Here is a 17,360-nt window from a genome sequence, read left to right as displayed (position 1 = left end):
TGGCCACCAGGTAGCCAAACACAGGTCAGTTCTCCCTACACCAGAGTGATCATCATAGGAGTCCCACTATGTAGGTGAGGGCTTCATGATTGCCCAAGGTAGAAGTAGAGTTGGATTCTAGGCCTGGAGGGCTGGTGAGGAGAGGGGACCTCTAGGGCAGTGGTTTCTAACCTTCATAATGCAGCAAACCTTTAATACAGTCCCTCATGTTGTGGTGACTCCCAACCATAAAATTATTTCATTGTTCTTTCATAATTGTAATTTTGCTACTGCTATGAATCATAATGCAAATATCTAATATGCAGGATATATGATATGATATATGATCTGACCCACAGATTGAGAACCACTGCTCTCTAGGAGAAAGAAGTTGTGGTCAGATCATAGACAGGAGCTAGATAGAAGAGGAAGCTGCTGCTTGATTTCCCGGGGATTACATGACTTCCGGATACTCATGTGACAATCATGCTGGAGAGCAGATTGGAGGGAGACAGGTGTGAAGGGCCAGAGAGGGGGACATCCCTGTAATCCCAGAGACTACAAAGGGACAGACATGATTCAGACTGAGCCTACAGAGGGTGAGGCATTCAGTGCCTGTGCCAGTAGGAACGGTTCCAGCAAGCATTAAGTTCAGTTTGTGTCAGCCAAGGGACCCACTGCAGAGCAAGGGACCTCCAGACTCCTTGGGGCTTTCTCAGTACACTGGGTATGATCTGAGGAGCCAGGAAGTGTCCCCAGGCCCAGACCATGCCACCTTTCTTGCCCATTCCAGATGGGTCTCTCTTTCCACTCCTTGGCAGAGGTCACCCTTCCCCTCAGCCCTAGCTCCCACACACCTTCCTCCAGCGTCTCCAGAGGTGTGTCTGTTTCAACCCCATCACCATCACCAGCCACCCAGGACACTCATTCTCAGTCTTCATGCCTGCACCTATATGCAAGACCTTCCATTGTCTAAGGCCCTTTCTTCTGCCGTGTCCCTGCCACGCCTGTCCCCTGAGGCTGGCAAGTGGCGAGGCAGGCTACGATCCGGCTTTACCAGTCTCCTTTTCCCCTTCACCACGTGCCCCTTGGCACACCAGCAGACTTTGGGGTTCTCTTTGGGATCCCTTGTTTATGTTTTTCTCATGCTCCCTAAGGGACGGATATGGCATCTGCTGGTGCTGGCAAGATCATGTTGGGTCTGGACTCCACAGTTGTCACAGGCTGGGCTATGTTGCTGCCTTCTAAAGGTCCTGTAAGAAATTATCCTGATCACTCTTGCTCCTTTCTAGATTAAATCCAAAATAAGTGGTTCTTTGTTTTAAGCATCTAACCCATGCCTGTTTTTCTGGAAATGTCAAGAGCCTGATGGCAAGAAGTATCCAGAAGTTCAGGGATGGCATCCCACTTGCCAAAAGCTAAAGAGTACCAGAAAAAGAGCTAAAGAGGCAGAAGGCAGGCACTCATAGAAACAAACCTCAGCCACCAGGAGTCTCCTTCCATTGTAAAAACAAGTGGAAACCCCAGCTAGTACCCCTAGGAGCATCAGGTAGGTAACTCAAGAGATATTGGGGTATCCACTGGTAACCACACAGGAATGTTCTGAACATCTGTGAAGACAGTTAAGTCATCTCTGCCACCTACAATTCAGGGAAGGGAACATGTCATTCATATGACAAAAGCCTCTGTCACTTCCTGGGGAATAGGGGCTAGAACCTGCTTTTGCCTAGGAAATCCCAGGTCTTGAAATTCCCAGTTTAGTCACCACTTCCTTGTGGCCAACATGACAGAGTTCTTACAGTTAGCTAATGTGCCCGCCTCAGATTGTCATCTGAGGCCCCCAGAGCTTCCCCTGTCATTCCTCTCCCCCTCCCTTCCTGCTATGCTCTCCTTATTCCCAGTCTTTTAAGTATTGGGTAGAGGAAGCTCCCTGCAAAAATAATTGAAAACTGATGAATGCTTGAGTATGGGCGTCTGATCATCCAGTCGACCTCGTCACTTCCAGGGATGTTTTGCTGTTGCTTCCACTTGTTTGTTTGTTAGATGAGTCTCACTAAGGGACTGAGTCGGGCCTTGAACTCTTGTTCCTCCTGCATCTGCCCTCCACTTGCTGGAATTCCAGGCATAGAGCATGTCCTAATTTGGGTTTTGTTTCTGTGACAAAATGCTGAACAAAAGGAACTTAGGGAGGAAAGGGTTTATGTCATCTTACAGATTCCAGTCCTTCATTGGGGACACCAGGAACTCACAAGAACCTGGCAGCAGGAACCAAAGCAGAGGCCATGGAGGGTGCTGCTTACCAAACTGTTCACATGGCTTGTTCAGTCTGCTTTCTTATAAAATCAGGACCACCTGTCCAGGGGTGGCACCACTCACAGTGGGCTGGACCCGGCCATGCCAATCATTTTTTTTTTTTTTTGGTTTTTACGAGACAGGGTTTCTCTGTATTGTTTCGGAGGCTATCGGTCCAGCCCGGCCTCGAACTCACAGAGATCCGCCTGCCTCTGCCTCCCGAGTGCTGGGATTAAAGGTGTGCGCCACCACCACCTGGCTGTGCCAATCATTAATCAAGAAAACACCCCCACAGACTTGTCTACAGTCTAATCTGATGGAGGCAATTCCTCGATTAAGATTCCCTCTTCCCAGATATGTCTAGGCTTGTATCAAATTAGCTAAAGCTAAACAATACTCACCACCATTCCTGAAAAGAATACTTTTTATCTTAACTTGAGATTTAAGCCAAAATGCTGAGATATTATTTAATGAATTCGGTGGGAAAATTTTAGGTGTGGACTGACAAAAGAGGAACAGTTTTAGAGAGACAAAGACCTTTGCAGAGTCCTTTAAGTCATATATGCTGACTGGCCTGACAGAACCAATAGGTCTGGCAGAATCCCACTTCACAGAAAGTATTCGTGAGAAGAAGTTCCAAGCCCAGTGAGAAGGAAGAGCTTGCAAACAGGAAAAGCCAAGGGAGGGGTCCAAGAGGACTGAGCATGTCTCCAGGTGAGTCTCCCTGTAAGTAGAACAATTACACATACTCACTTGCCCACCTGGATTTGCTCAGGATTTCTTGGCCTCTGATACAGCTCTATAGCAGGAAGTTGTTATTCATTCATTTAAAAGTTGTCTAGTGAGTGCCTAGTCTGTCCTGAGGTTGTAGGTCCTGGCCTTCTCCGTGTTCACAGGGTGATGAAGACAATGGCTGAACCTCCTCGGCCAGTACAGCACAGCAAGAGCTCTCTCAGGAGTGGCACAGGGGACTCGTGGCCAAGGGGCACCTGGCTGAACTTGGACACTCAGAGGAGGGGCACAGGGGGGACTCCTTCTGAAATCTGCTGGGCTAGTGAAGGGAAGGGTAGGTACAAGTAGGAGAGAAGGATCTGGTGATAACAGGGCATGCCTTGGGAAGCAGGAGCAGGCAGATCTCTGTGAGTTTGAGGCCATCCTGATCTACAGTGTGAGTTCTAGGATATCCAGGGCTACAAGGAGAAACCTTGTCTCAAAAACAAAAAACAAAAACAAAACCAAAAAATGAAAGAAAAGGGAAAAAAAAGTAAAAAAGAATGGTGTTGGGGCTAAAAACTCAACTGTCAAAAATACTCAGTGCTACTGTGGTAGACCCACGTTCAATTCCCAGCATGTGCACGGCAGCTTACACCCTCCTGCTAACTCCAGCATCAAAAGATCGGATGTTCTCTTTGGGCCTTTACAGGTTACTGCGTGCACATTGTGGCTATTTCACGCAGGCAAGCACATAGACACATAAATGAAAGGAAGGGAGGGAGGGAGGGGAGAGGGATGAGAAACAAAGAGAGGAAGGAAGGAAGGGAAAAGAAAGGCAGGAAGAAAGGAAGGAAGGAAAGGAAAGAAGGAAGGAAGGAAAGAAGGAAGGAAGGGAAAGAAAGAAGTAAAGAAAGAAGGAAGGAAGGAAGAGGTGTCTAGCACAAGGAGTAACAGGTACAAGGCCTTAAGTGAGACAGCGTGGCATTTGAGATGATGGCCAGGGCTCTCAACAAGTCAAACAACAGCAAGACAATTTCACACGAGCATCAGATGGGCCGCTCAGGGTGTGCCCCCAGCTCCAGCTACTAGGCTAGAGCATTAAAGGAGAGGCAGAAACCTGAGGGCAGTGTGGCCCTTTTGGAGACCTAAGAGTGTGTAAGCTCGTCCTGGAGTCAGAGTGAGTGTGGGTGGGCGTCTGCATGCACGTGTAGGTGTGTGAGTGTGAGCATGAGTGTGTGCAGGGCGGGGGTGGGGAGTCAGGAAGGGTGGAGAGATGAGGCTGAAGCTGAGAAATAGGAAGGAGAGCCATGATGCATAAGGATGGGACACCTTCCTGAAGCCAGATGGAAGCCATTAAACTGGGTGGTGACAAAGTCAGGTTTCAAAAGCCCCTTCCCTTATGAGAAAAGGTTGACAACACAGGAGACAGGGAGCCCATGGAAAAGCTCCAGATGATGTGACCTGCACCAAGGTAGTGGCAGCAGAGATGAGGACTCAGTGTGAGAATCAGGAAGGATGCATGGTTCCCGGCCTAGGTACCTGAGTCAGTAGGAGAGAACAGGTGGGCCTGGAGGGATGGGCCCAGATGATGAGGTCATCATTTTCTTCTCAGTTTGTCAAGATGTTGCCTTTCTGTGTGGATTAAGTCATGGTTAGGACAGGTAAGGATGGCGTCCTCTTACCTTTACTCAGTGGGAGGAGAGCTGGGAGTGTCAGTTCACCAAATGGTGAGCCATCAAAGACTAACTTTGATCAGAAGCCAGAACACATGATGCTAAACGGGGTTACTGACACTGCAGAGCTTTTGGTACATGGGCTTCAGTCCCTGGGGGACAGCTTTGCTTCCACTCACACAGCAATTACTAGTAAAAATTATGAACTAGCTGGGTTTCCATCCTCCCCAGCCTCACCACCGGCAGGACAGTGGAGACTACCAAATTCTACAGATGTGGTTTACCCCAGCAGGTCACCAAGGGGGTGACAAAGACAGTGCTGGTTCCTCTTCCTCCCTCCTTTCGAAAATAACGGCATGAGGAAGCCACTTAGGCTATACTTAGCCCTATCTATTCTGCTACTCCCACCAGAAGAGTTAGACTAGCTTCCATCTTGGAAAGCCTTATTGAAGCCAAAGCAGTTTCCCTTCTCCAGGGCACATGAAGCAATACCTTATTCATTTAAAGTGAAAGAAGGCACTTAGCCACAAATATGAGGGTACCCTGGATTGCACACCGCATGCTAGGATACCAGTACCATATGGAGAACCCACTGAGTACAGCTGCATTAAATCTTACGGAGACATGGCCCAGCTCATCATTTTATCTGAACCCCTTCCCACAATGGCTCTTTCTCTGTGGAAAGCTATACTTCTCCCCACTGCTTGTCATCTCAGTCCTACTTTGGTTCCCTTGGTGCTAAGACCACAGGTAAAGTGGACCTTTGGAGCAAGTCTTCTAGGTATTTCCACGACATCTGGAGCACTATATAGCTTATCTTGTTCCAAATCAGTAGGTATGTATTAATCAGGATTCTCCAGAGGAACAGAACTTATATAATGAATCTATATTAAAAGGAGATTTATTAGAGAGGCTCACAAAATGAGATCTGAATAGTCCACAATGGCTTTCTTGTGATGGGAAAGGCTGAGAATCCAGTATTGTTCAGTCCATGAAGTTAGTTGCCTCATAGTCCCAATCTAGTGCTGTAGGCCCAGAGTATTCCTGGAGAGATGCAGGTCTTCAATACATATTTGGAATCCCAAAGAAGTTGTTTCCAATATTGGTGAAGGAATGCTGTAGCAACAGGGAGAGGTGGTCTTGACAGTGAAAATGAGGGCAAGCAGGTAAAAAGCACATTTTTTTTCTTTTATGTCATTTTATTTGGGCTGCCACCAGAAGGTGTGGCCCAGAATTAGGATGGGTCTTCCTGCTTCAAATAATCCGCTTAAGAAAGTCCCTCACAGGAATGGCCCAAAGCTGGGTTTTTGTTGCTCCTAAGTTAGTCAAATTGACAACCAAGATTAACCATCAAAGGTGTTAGTTCAGAGCCTGGAGCACTTCTGCTTAGGTTACCCTTGTCCATGACAAGGGTCAGCAGGACCTGCCCCCATCCAATATAACCTATAGCCGTCAGTCTGTGTGACCATCAAGTTGGAGAGGTAGACTCCTGCATCATGAAAGATTGGCAGCTGAGAGGAGCCTTGTTGAGAAGAGGTTTGCCTGAGGTTCTCGTTTGGCGTCACCATCTCTTCTACCATTGCCTTCCTTGGACAGTGAGTCAGACAGACTGCTTTGTCACCCTCTGGTTGCCTACTGCCTCTCAGGAGAAGCTGAGGACCAGAACCGTCTCCAACTGCCTCCACCCAGAGTGGGATGAAAGCTTCACCTTTCAGATCCAGACCCAAGTAAAGGTGAGCCCTCGAGGATCACAGCTGTGTGCCCTGCCCACACGTCTACTCCCCTCTGCCACCTGTCCCTCCCCTCCACCTGTCCCTCCCCACCTCAGTGTTGTTCTTAAGGCTCTTTGTGTATCTTCCTACACACCCTATTAACCTGCCTTCCCCCTCACCCACCACTTCCTGCTTCCTGTGTGTGTCCCTCTCAGTCTGCGGACTCTTCTGCCTTCTAACTTCTCATCTTCCTAATTGCTGTTGATCCTAACTATCTCTTGCGTCAGAAAAAAAAAAATTGGTGTTTCCAGTACCTTCCACAGCACTCCACCTGCAGGAGAATATACAATAGGGAAAATCATTCTATTGACCAGATCCGACCTGATCTAATTTCAGCCTGAGACTTTTCCTCTTAAATCTGTTCTTAACTGCTTTAGTACTTTTCTCTTCTTTCTATTTTCTCGGATGTGTACTCTTCCACTCACTGAGCCATTATTTCATGGGTTGCTTTTCTTCAGATATATGGTGCATCTTAGTCATAGTCACATTTCTTGTAGGATTCTCCTTGAGCATCTTGAGTTGTGACAGCTTTGAGACAAATTTGGCCTGGTGAAGAAGGCACCAATCCTGAGATAGTCAAGGCTTGATACTTCAGATAACTATAGTTCTAATTCACAAAGAGTCCTTTTAGTTTTCAAGAGGGTTGTGATCACTATGGTTCTTCAAAAAATACCTTTTAACCAGTTGTGGTGACAACTGTGTGACAGTCTCACACCTGTCATGTCAACACTCGGGATGTTGAGACAGGAGAAATGCTGGCTTGAAGTCAGCCTGAGCTGCACAGTGAGACCCTGCCACAGTAGCATAAAGTAAGATGCCTTTTCTATTGTGTATATGAGTTTGGTGAGGGAGGAAGATTTCCATGTGGATGTAGTGTACCATCTTGAAATCAGTTGTTGAACTTTCTTTTTGTTTTGCAGTTACTGGGTTGTTCTGGTACATATGTAAGTTTCTAGAAATTACAAGATCAACAGATCCTCTGTAATCAGAGATGCCCACTAAATATAAATCTAGGAGGTAAAACTTGTCTTGAGTCATAGCTCTCAGGATCAGAGGTTAAGAGTCTTAGAAACTAGTTCATGCCACCTGAGGCCAGTGAGTACAGGCCACTTGCAGCTTGAAGAGCTGCTTTGGGACCACTCCTGCGCCCTTATTAGGGGTTACTGGGCCCAAGGACAGATTTCACACAACTCATCCCACTTCCCCCCTTTGGTGCACCCTTCCCTTGGAGTATCAAACGTTAATTTCCTTGACCTGACTTTTCTAGCTGTCTTCATCTCTCAGGAGCCTGGGCCTTTCAGGACCTTGCTTTTCTCTTCATCCTTCCCCTGGTGAAATGAAAGTCCTCTGGACTCTCCTCAAGCATATCGGGGTTTTAAAGGGACCAAATTATCCTGAAATCAGAGCAGGGGGTGGCAGTTTCTAGGGAGCTAGAGAGCAGGGGAAAGACACTTACTCCCTGAATTCATGTCCCTGCAAATGTCTCTGGCATCCAAGAAGCCTCTGTGCCCCCTTTCCTCAGACCTGACTCTCTGCTAGGACTGAGGTCCTGTCCCCTGTCTTGGGAGTGGGTCACTGCAATCATGGTAACCAGGCCTCCACTCTGCCCTCTCCTCTAGAACGTACTAGAGCTGAGCGTCTGTGATGAAGACACATTGACACCCAATGACCATCTCTTGACAGTTCTCTATGACCTCTCCAAGCTCTGCCTTCGGAATAAAACCCATGTGAAGTTTCCACTCAACCCAGAGGTGGGTGCAGATCACCGACCCTGAGCCTCTGACTTCATGGAGAATAGCCACTTACTGCCATGCACCCTTGCATGGGCTTCTCTGGGCACATACAAGCCAGGAAATGGATATGCTTCTGGTTCAAATCCTAGTGCTGTCACTTGCATAGAGATTGCTTAACTCCTCTAATTTTCTACTTCTTCATCTCTGCAATGGTGACAATAGCCTTCCAAGCAGGATTTCTATGAGGCTTAAGTAAGAGTAATGAAGGCCCCTAGCAGTTAGTGTTTGTGATGCTAAATAGAACATGGATGTTGGTTTCCTTTTTCTTACTTCCAAGTCCTATTTCTGGAATGCCCTCGAGGTAGAGAGGACAAGTCAGGAAGTTCAGAACTGGAAACAAGCAGGGCATTCTAGATTCAGCCATCCATAAATACCCAGGTACTTGTAGGTAGATGAGGCTCTGGGCTTTGGGCAGACATCAGAGGGCAAGCATCTCTACCTTTGCTCTGTATATTCCAATGGGGAAACTGAGGCCCAGTGAAGTCATGGTTCACCCCTAGTTACACAAGAAGCATGGAAGCAGAGGGAAGGGAAGGGGCCTGCCTTGACAAAGTTGGGCTCTCTAAGGGCAGCTCAGAGCTCCCTTGCCCAAAGCCCCATGAGAAGACAGGCAGGCAGTAGAGAACCGTGAGTTGAAACAGAAAGCCAAGGCTCTGGGACAGAAGAATGCATATTCAGGGCCAGGTGTCACATCCACACCTGAATCCCCTGCATTGTCATGCTGTGCCTGATGTCAGAGACTAGGACAAAGAGAGGTGGGGAGGGCATGAAGAGCTGGCAGCAGCCATTCCTTCTCTGTGGCCCCATGAGCAGGGCACACAGGTCTGCAGAGCTGGAAGAGGGTCCTTGGAGGCAGAGGTATGCAGCATGGTCCATAGCCTCCTTCCTTTCTCTCTCATCAGGGCATGGAAGAACTGGAGGTAGAGTTCCTGCTCACAGAGAAGTAAGTAGGCATCGGCCCCGGGTGTCAGCTAAGGTCCTTGACTCTAGAGCGTGTCTGCCTTTGTGCTGCCCCGCTTTGTCCCTGCCTCTCCGCTGGCTCGTGTGCTGGCTTCTCCCATGTGTGCAGGTTCTCTTGGGAGATTATAGACGGTGTAGGTGCCCAGGCCCCACCACTATTCTAGTCCCAGTAATGCCAGTATTCTTATAAATATTTATGAGGTTGGGCATATAGCTCAGTTGGTAAGAACGTTTGCCCAGCACAAAGCCCTGGGTGCAGCCCCCGTACTGTATAAATCAAGTATGATAGCACATGTTTGAGACCCCCCTCTCTCTCTCTCTCTCACACACACACACACACACACACACACACACACACACACACACACACACTTCAGTGCTTGTCTCAGTCCCCAGCATTTCCAACAGGAGCTTCCTGGAGAATTCTGCCACCATGGTATGGGATGAGGATAAGGGTTCCCCTCTGACCCAGAACTGTTAGAACAAATATAACCTCTGGCCAAAATTGGAGGGGGTGGGCAACAAAAATCAAATCTGGAGATCGGAGAAATGGCTTGCTGGTTTAGTACACTGGCTGCTCTTCCAGGGTACCGGGTTCAATTCCCAGCCTCCACATGGTGACTCACAACCACCTGTGACCTCACTTCCAGAGAAACTGATGCCCCTGTCTGACCTCTGCTGGCACTGCAAGCATGCAATATTCATGCATAGGTACACCCTGCACGCATGCAAAAACTCCTACAAGAAAAATAACAAAACAATTCAAATTTAAAAGCCAGCCATATTTGAAAATATATACTTTAATTAAAGCACATAAGCTTTGTTGGTATGAAGATTGTTTGCATCTGTCTTACTGACCTCTAACCTGTGTATCTATTCCTCTCTGGACACCACTTTCCTCCTCGACAACCTACATATCTATGTCTAAATTAAAACAGGATCACAGAGACTGGCTTAGGACTCTGATCCTCCTGCCTCTGCCTCTCAGGTGCCGAGAGTTTACAGGTAGATGCCACCAAGTCTAATTCAAATCTAGTTTTTTTAAGCAGATATTTCTCATGATAACTGAGAAGAATCTGTTATTTTATGACTGATATGATTTACAGTTTCTGTCACCTCCATAAGAAACTAGCCAAGAATATTGCTACTGACAGGGAGTTCTCTTTTGTTTTTCAGTCTCTCGTCACCGGAGATGCTCATCACCAATGGCGTGATTGTGGTAATTGTCCTTCTGGGCTCTGGTTGCTTCAGAGGACACATGTGGCTGCTGCTCTGGGGGAGAGGGTGTTGGGCCTGGCTTGGAGCCTGGCCCCCATGCCGAGCCCACAGAGAATTAGACTAAATGCGGTGCACCCAGGGGTGGGGCTGCACCCAGGGCTCCTGGATCAAGGCAGTATGAGGGCATCACCCTTACCCAGCACCCTACATCCCTGAAAGATCTCCCCTTTCCCAGGCTTAGTCACTCACAACCCCGATACCTCTGCAAGCATGATATCAGTTCTAAAATTATTTCTTAGGCCAGGTATGATGGTACATGCCTTTACCAGCTCTCAGGAGACAGAGACAGGCAGATCTCTATGAGTTTGAGATCTACATAGCGAGACCCTGTCTCAAAAAAAAAATCATAGCTATTTTAACTGAATGTACCCAGTATCTCAGGAAACCTCTCTCTTAAAACGCAGTGTTTGGAATGTATGGCAAAGACCTTTGCCTCACCCCTGCTTCTTGGAGGTTATTTTATTCCAAGTTCTCACTTGCAGGGCTGAACACCGCCTCAGATCAGCCCCTGATGCTCCTGTGAACACTGCCCTAGCTCTGTCTTCTCCCTCTTGGGTTCAGAGTGCTCAGTGTCCAGCTGCTCAGCAGGAGCCCGAGTCTTACCACACTGTGTCTTTGCCTCCTCCCTTCTAACTGGAAGATGGGGGGAGGCTGTGCTTAGAGTCCCTGTGACCCTCTTTGCTTTGTTACAGTCTCGACAAGTCTCCTGCCTAGAGGTCCATGCAGAATCCAGGAGGCCAAGGAAGAGGAAGAAAAGTAAGAGGTTTGGGTATGGGGAGGGGAAGAAGACTGCTTCCAAGCCCCATGGAGGTCTGTTTGGAACTCAGGGAGCCAGGTCAACTCAACCTAGTCTGGGCTATCCTGGGTTGGGAGAAGTAAAGTCACCCCCCCGAATCATTGTGTCCTCAGACACCTATCCTCTTCAGCTGTCTCTATGAAGGGTGTGTTCTTCCAGGGACCCAGATGGAAGTCCTCAGGCCGGCTAAGTGTCCTGGGGCCTACTCAGTACTGCCCTCTGTACTGAGCTGGCTATGCTCAGACAATGGCAGTGCCTGGGCACTGCAGCTGCAGGGGTCCTCAAGCCACACCTTCCTAGCCACTCCCCATTCACAGCGTCTCCCAGCTGGAAAAGACTTAGTGAGGCACACATGTCCGCCCTCCCCACCTCTCTTACGCTGGAATTCCAGCTGTCCACAGGAGAGCAGTGTGGCCCACAGACACAGGCCAGACAGGAGGCCTTGGAGGGACTTCTGCTCCCAACCGACAGTCTGATGGGGGTCTGTTTTCTCTACAGTGGGCTGGTGACTCTGGGTGGGTTGGTGGGGGAGGGGCTCTTCTAGCAAAGCAGAACCAAGAGGTCTAATCTTGACTCTCTCAGTATCTTGAGGGCTTTCTGGAGAGCATATCTGTCAGCATGCATCTTCCACAGGCCTTGCTAAAATTATTTCGAGGCCCTGTCTGAGGCATTTGAATGAGTGCCCAGTGATCGTGAACCCCTCCTGGCACTTCAAGATGGGATTATTGTTTTTTATTTTTTAATTAATTTATTTTATCTTATGTGTATGAGTGTTTTTGCCTGCATGTATGTATGTACACCATGCACATTGGAGCCCCTAGAACTAGAGTTTAAACAGTTGTGAGCTACCATGTGGGTGTTGGGAACCATACCAGGCTCTTTGAAAAAGCAGTAAGTGCTCTTAGCCACTAAGCCAAGATAGGATTTTTGCTGAGCTAAATGGGAAGCAGAGATAAGAATCTTCTCAGGGGTCTAACCATGTCTTCTTTCTCAGATAAAGACCTCCTGGTGATGGTGACAGAGTCCTTCGAGAATACTCAGTGTGTGTCCCCCTGCCTGGAGCCCTGCCATGACAATTCAGCCTGTTTCCACTACCCTAAGTACTTCCAGCCCCAGCTGCATGTGGAGGCACCTGGGAGCCCCTGGAGCTGTAGGGTACACGGCAGCCACCGTTGGAAGGGAGGAGGAGGGGAGCTGGGCTGGAAGGGCTAGCAGAGGAGCCCCTCAGTTCCTCATAGAGCCCACCCATCCTTCCAGCTTTGCTGCTGTGGAACACGCAGGAATGACCCTGTCTGCCAGCCCCTCGATTGCCTTTCTGACGGTCAGGCAGTGACCCTGCCTGTGGTGAGCACCTGGGGCTGGGAAGGGGTCTCAGAGTTGTTTAGTTCCTGTAGCAGGGAGATGGGAAGAGCCCAGAGACACCTGGGGAAGGTGGCATGTGGAGTCTCTCAGGCAAAGTGGAATGAATGGCCTTGTAGGCTTCTGTGGGAGCCAGGAAATGTGGAGCTTGAGTGAAGACGGTGGAGGCAGGCTGTGGGAAGGGAGCATGTGCGTACATGTGTGAGCATGAGTGTGTGGATTATTGTGAACATGCGTGTATGCTGAGTCATGTAATAGATCTCCACCTCTTTTGTTGGGCTCCTTGGCTCTCAATGGTCATCTCTAACAGGCATTTCACCCTTTCTCAACAGGGAGAGAATTATGAATTACACATGAAGTCTACACCCTGGTACGTACCCTTTGCTGTCCTTCCTCCAACTCAGGGAGCAGGTGTGAATGTCATCTCACAATGGCTTGATCTGTATTTTCTTCAATGGCTAATGAGGCTGAGCATCTATTGTGGAGTCACTTGGCCATCATGAGACAGAGCTCCACCAGCCTCTGCCTCCCGAATATTGGGATTAAAGGCGTGCACCACCAACACTCGGCCCTGTAGGATGTCTTTATATTTTCTTTGTGTATGTGTGTTTATATATATTATTTTATATTGTGTCTGAGTATTTGTATACATGTATTTATGCCATTCATAGCTAGAGCCCACAGGGATCATAAGAGGGCATTGGGTACCCCAGAATTAAAGTTATGGGTGGTTGTGAGCCACATGTAGGTACTGGGAACTGAACACAGATCTCAACTGTTGAGCCATATCTTCCAACTCCTCTTTGCATTTTCTTGATGGTGTCCTTTGGGGGAAAAAAGGTTTTTAATTTTGATGAAACCTATTTTCCATTTTGTTGTTTGTATGTTTGATGGCAAATCTAGGAAATATTGCCTAATCCAAAATTATGAAACTATGCTCCCATGTTTTCTTCTAAGATGTCTTTAGTTTTAGCTCTCATGTCTAGGTTGTGATTGATTTTTAGTTCACTTTGTGTACTGTATATTTTACAACGGGATATCCAATTGCCCCAGCATCATTATTGAAAAGACTATTCTTTCCTCTGTTAAATTTCACCTTGTTGAAAATCAAGTGACTATGTCTTTTATAATTTTTATTCTATGAGTGTTTTTCTTGCACAAGCCTGTGCACCACATGTGTGCGGTACTAGCAGAGGACAGAAGAGGGCGTCCTATCCTCTGGAGCTGGAGTTACAGATAGTAGTAAGATGCCGTGTGGGTGCTGAGACTTGAACCTGGGTCCTCTGAAAGAGCACAGCCAGAGCTCTTAACCTCTGAGTCATCTCTCCAGCCCCTTGTCTGTAATTTTTATTATAGTTTGATTTGTTATTTTTCATTAGAAAAGTTACTTATTCTCACCAGGTCTCAGTTTTCCTCCTCTGAAATTCAGGTTGCTCTTTGAATCCCATTAATTAATACATGTGAGCTACCAGGAATCTAGATGGTAAATAGGATGTTCCCCAAAAGTTCACCAATGCTACTGTTTATTGCATTTTTTATTCATTTATTTTTTACATTCCCATCCCAGTTCCCCCTGCCTCCTCTCCTCCAGCTCCCCCCACTCCCCTTCCTCCCATCTGCTCCACGGAGAGGGTAAGACCTCCCCTAGGAAGTCTACTAAGTCTTTCCTATCATCTAGTTGAGGCAGGACCAAGGCACCCCTCCACCTCCCCACACACACCCCTGTGTCTAGGCAGGGCAAGGTATCTCTCCACATAGGATGGGCTTCACTATTCAGTTTGTGCATTAGTGTTAGACCTTGGACCCACTGCCAATGGCCTCATATATTGTCCCAGTCACCCCATTGTCACCTATATTAAGGGAGTCTAATTCAGTCTTATGCAGGTTCCCCATTTGTAATGCTACTGTTATTATTCATTCCCATGACTGCCAGGAAAAGTTATTTCCTCATAGGAAGGGAGGTGCTGGGAGAGCCCAGGGGGGAGCTGGGCCTCAGAGGATTCAGGAATATAGGTAAAAAAGAGGGTGGTTCCTATGAAGGCAAAGACCCTAACCAAGGTTCAGAAATCACTCTCTGAGACCCTGGTGGGTCTCTTCCAGTAGGTAGCTTGAAGTGAGCTTGGACAGCTCTGATAAGGTCTTATATGCCAGGCTTGGACTCGGGAGTAGGGCGTGATATAAAGAGGGCAAACGTCAGGTGTGTCATGGAGCTTCTGCCTCATTCGACACAGTGAGATCAGTGTGAGAGGCTTTGTCAGTTGCACAAACACCAGGAGAATCGTGAACCTTTGGGGAGGAAGGGTTCAGAAGGAGCCAGGAGCTCCACAGGAGCAGAAGGCCAGGGGTTTACCAAAGGGACCTAAGGGATCATTGTCACTCATTGCAGCTTTGGGATAAGGAATGTGCCTAGGGAAACCTTTTGGAACTTTCCAGATCCTGTTGAGGAGGCAGAAGGTTCAGAGAGGCACAGGAGTAGTTTTTAGACAAGTCCCAGCTTATCATGAGTCACCTAAGGCTTAGGGGCTTCATGCCTAGTGTCCCACTAGGTACTGAAGGTAGCAGTGCTGGACAGGAAGCATTTTGCAGACGAGAATGTAGATACCCAAGGTCACAGAAGAGACACTTAGCAGAACTGGGCCCCAAAGTCACATCAGCCGATTGAAGGTGGCGGCTACATGGTCCCCTTCCCCACAGCCCTAACACTCTGGATGTGCGGCTCGGATTCAGCCTGTGCCAGGAAGAGGTGGAGTTTCTGCAGAAGCGGAAGGTGGTGGTGACCAAGGCACTAAGTCAGGTGCTGCAGCTGGAGGAGGACCTGTGTGAGGATGAGGTGGGTAAGCGGGGGCACTGCCTGGGCTGAGAGTCACTCTGGGCTACACCGGTCCCCCACCTCCATGTTCCACTCGGTCCCCCCCAAACCCAGAGTGACTACTATGCCACCTGGATTTCTGTGTTTGCTCCAGCTGCTATGGTTGTGGTGCTGGGGCAAGCGCCCTGCTGCATGTGATTCAGCTGTGTGTTCACCAGAGTAGGGCTCCTGGTGCTACATACACACGCACGCATACACTCACGCACGTGGGAGCAGGGGATCCTAACATGACTAATCAGTCTTACTGGCAGAGCGTCGAGTTGGCGTTCTCACCCAAGCAGGAGACACTCCCAGGGTCCTAGAGCACCCACCCTCTTGTGCTCTTTCTTCTCTAATGTGCACCCTGCACCCATCTCGCCAGAAACGACAGCTGTAGCTGAAGAGAAGTCGCTTCTATTCCCAGAACCAGTCGACTCTCCCCCTGGAGGCAACATTAGGGCTCTGCACCCTCATCTGCTGTTCTGGGACTCCAGGCTTCTGAGGCTGACCAGAATGTAGGCTGACAGGGACAGGGCTATGACAGTGCTTCAGCTCTAGGAAAGATCTTACGGCCCCTACTACATGGAAATAGGAAGCTTCCCTTTTCGTCTCTTAAGAGAAAAAGCAAGGACACTTTAAACCTATGTTTGCCCCATCAGGAATGTTTTTTGTTGTTGTTTTTGTTTGTTTGTTTGTTTTTCGAGCCAGGGTTTCTCTGTGTAACTTTGGAGTCTGTCCTAGAACTCGCTCTGTAGACCTGGCTGGCCTCAAATTCACAGAGATCCACCTGCCTGTGCTTCCTGAGTCCTGGGAATAAAGGCATGTACCATCAATGCCTGACTAGAAAGTTTTTTTTTCTCTTGCTCTCACAAATGCTGTATAGGCTGAGCATGTACAACATGCCAGGTCAGGGACTAGTGACCTAACATCACTGCTATGTATAGGTGTCAGTCTGTCACCACCCATGATCCACACATATTAGCATCTATTAATAAAGAGTTGGGTTGAGTGCTCAGAGCTCTTTTTTTTTTAAGACAGGGTTTCTCTGTGTAACAAGTCTGGCTGTCATGGAACTCACTCTCTAGATCAGGCTGGCCTTAAACTCACAGAGATCTTCCTGCCTCTGCCTCCAGGGTGCTGGGATTAAAGGCGTGTGCCACTGTTTAACCATTACTTTCTGATTTATGAAGCCTAGATGCCTTACTGATGACATCACTGGGCTTAGAGCAATGGTCATCTTCTTGGCCCTACCAAGTAACCCACTACTCTGTGAAAGGTGATCCCTTCCCCTCCTTCTTTCTAACCAGCTCTCTGTCTTCCCCCATTTTATTAAACTGAGATCACTCCATGTCCTTGTCTGTGGAGGAGCCCTTTCCAGCAACCTGTTTCTATGCCTACAGGTACCACTGATAGCCATCATGGCCACAGGAGGTGGCACAAGATCTATGGTTGCCTTGTATGGCCACCTGATGGGGCTGCAGAAGCTGAACCTTATTGACTGTTCAACTTACATCACCGGCTTGTCAGGTGCAACCTGGTAAGAAACTGGGCACCATTGTTGGTAGAGCCCAGAGGAAGTAGCAAATGGGTGTGGCCTTGGATCTGGTAGAACTCTGAACTTTCCCATCCCAAGTAAAAGTGACTCATGATGCCTGGAAAGCGCTGCCATGCACAGATGTGGGATTTGGGGCATTTAGTTTAATTCCTTAGATTCGGTTGCTGCATCTGTAAGGTGGTGTTGACAATAGGTTTGGCCTCTTCCGGTATGAAGCATGAGCCACTATATACATTGGCCATTATTGGCTATGTCTTTGGGGCTGTAGCAGCAGCCCAGGAAAAAAAAACATGTGGCCAGCGATGAGTGAGGCTGGTTGTTACTGTCTGTCCTGGTGAGAT

The 17,360-nt window shown here is 48.2% G+C and overlaps 1 protein-coding gene across 4 annotated transcripts in view; it reads left to right on the top strand.

The window, feature by feature from the left end:
- The window catches only part of Pla2g4e (phospholipase A2 group IVE), a 72,201-nt gene that overhangs the window by 39,629 nt on the left and 15,212 nt on the right, over positions 1-17,360 (top strand). For 3 of the 4 annotated variants that reach the window (XM_005064506.4, XM_040746084.1, XM_040746085.1), the window contains 10 exons: positions 6,255-6,391; positions 8,050-8,181; positions 9,126-9,166; positions 10,360-10,402; positions 11,154-11,217; positions 12,252-12,412; positions 12,515-12,601; positions 12,949-12,986; positions 15,311-15,446; positions 16,865-17,001. In XM_005064506.4, coding sequence (XP_005064563.1) covers positions 6,255-6,391; positions 8,050-8,181; positions 9,126-9,166; positions 10,360-10,402; positions 11,154-11,217; positions 12,252-12,412; positions 12,515-12,601; positions 12,949-12,986; positions 15,311-15,446; positions 16,865-17,001 — 976 coding nt within the window. Of the gene's footprint in view, positions 1-2,602; positions 2,986-6,254; positions 6,392-8,049; positions 8,182-9,125; positions 9,167-10,359; positions 10,403-11,153; positions 11,218-12,251; positions 12,413-12,514; positions 12,602-12,948; positions 12,987-15,310; positions 15,447-16,864; positions 17,002-17,360 lie in introns of those variants that run through there. The other variant, XM_040746086.1, reaches the window with a different exon arrangement.

Source organism: Mesocricetus auratus, unplaced genomic scaffold, assembly GCF_017639785.1.
Source record: "Mesocricetus auratus isolate SY011 unplaced genomic scaffold, BCM_Maur_2.0 Super-Scaffold_100004, whole genome shotgun sequence".
In the NCBI taxonomy this organism is placed as follows: Eukaryota; Metazoa; Chordata; class Mammalia; order Rodentia; family Cricetidae; genus Mesocricetus; species Mesocricetus auratus.
Note: the sequence above shows the minus strand (reverse complement) of the source record. Positions and strands in the feature narration are given on the sequence as shown.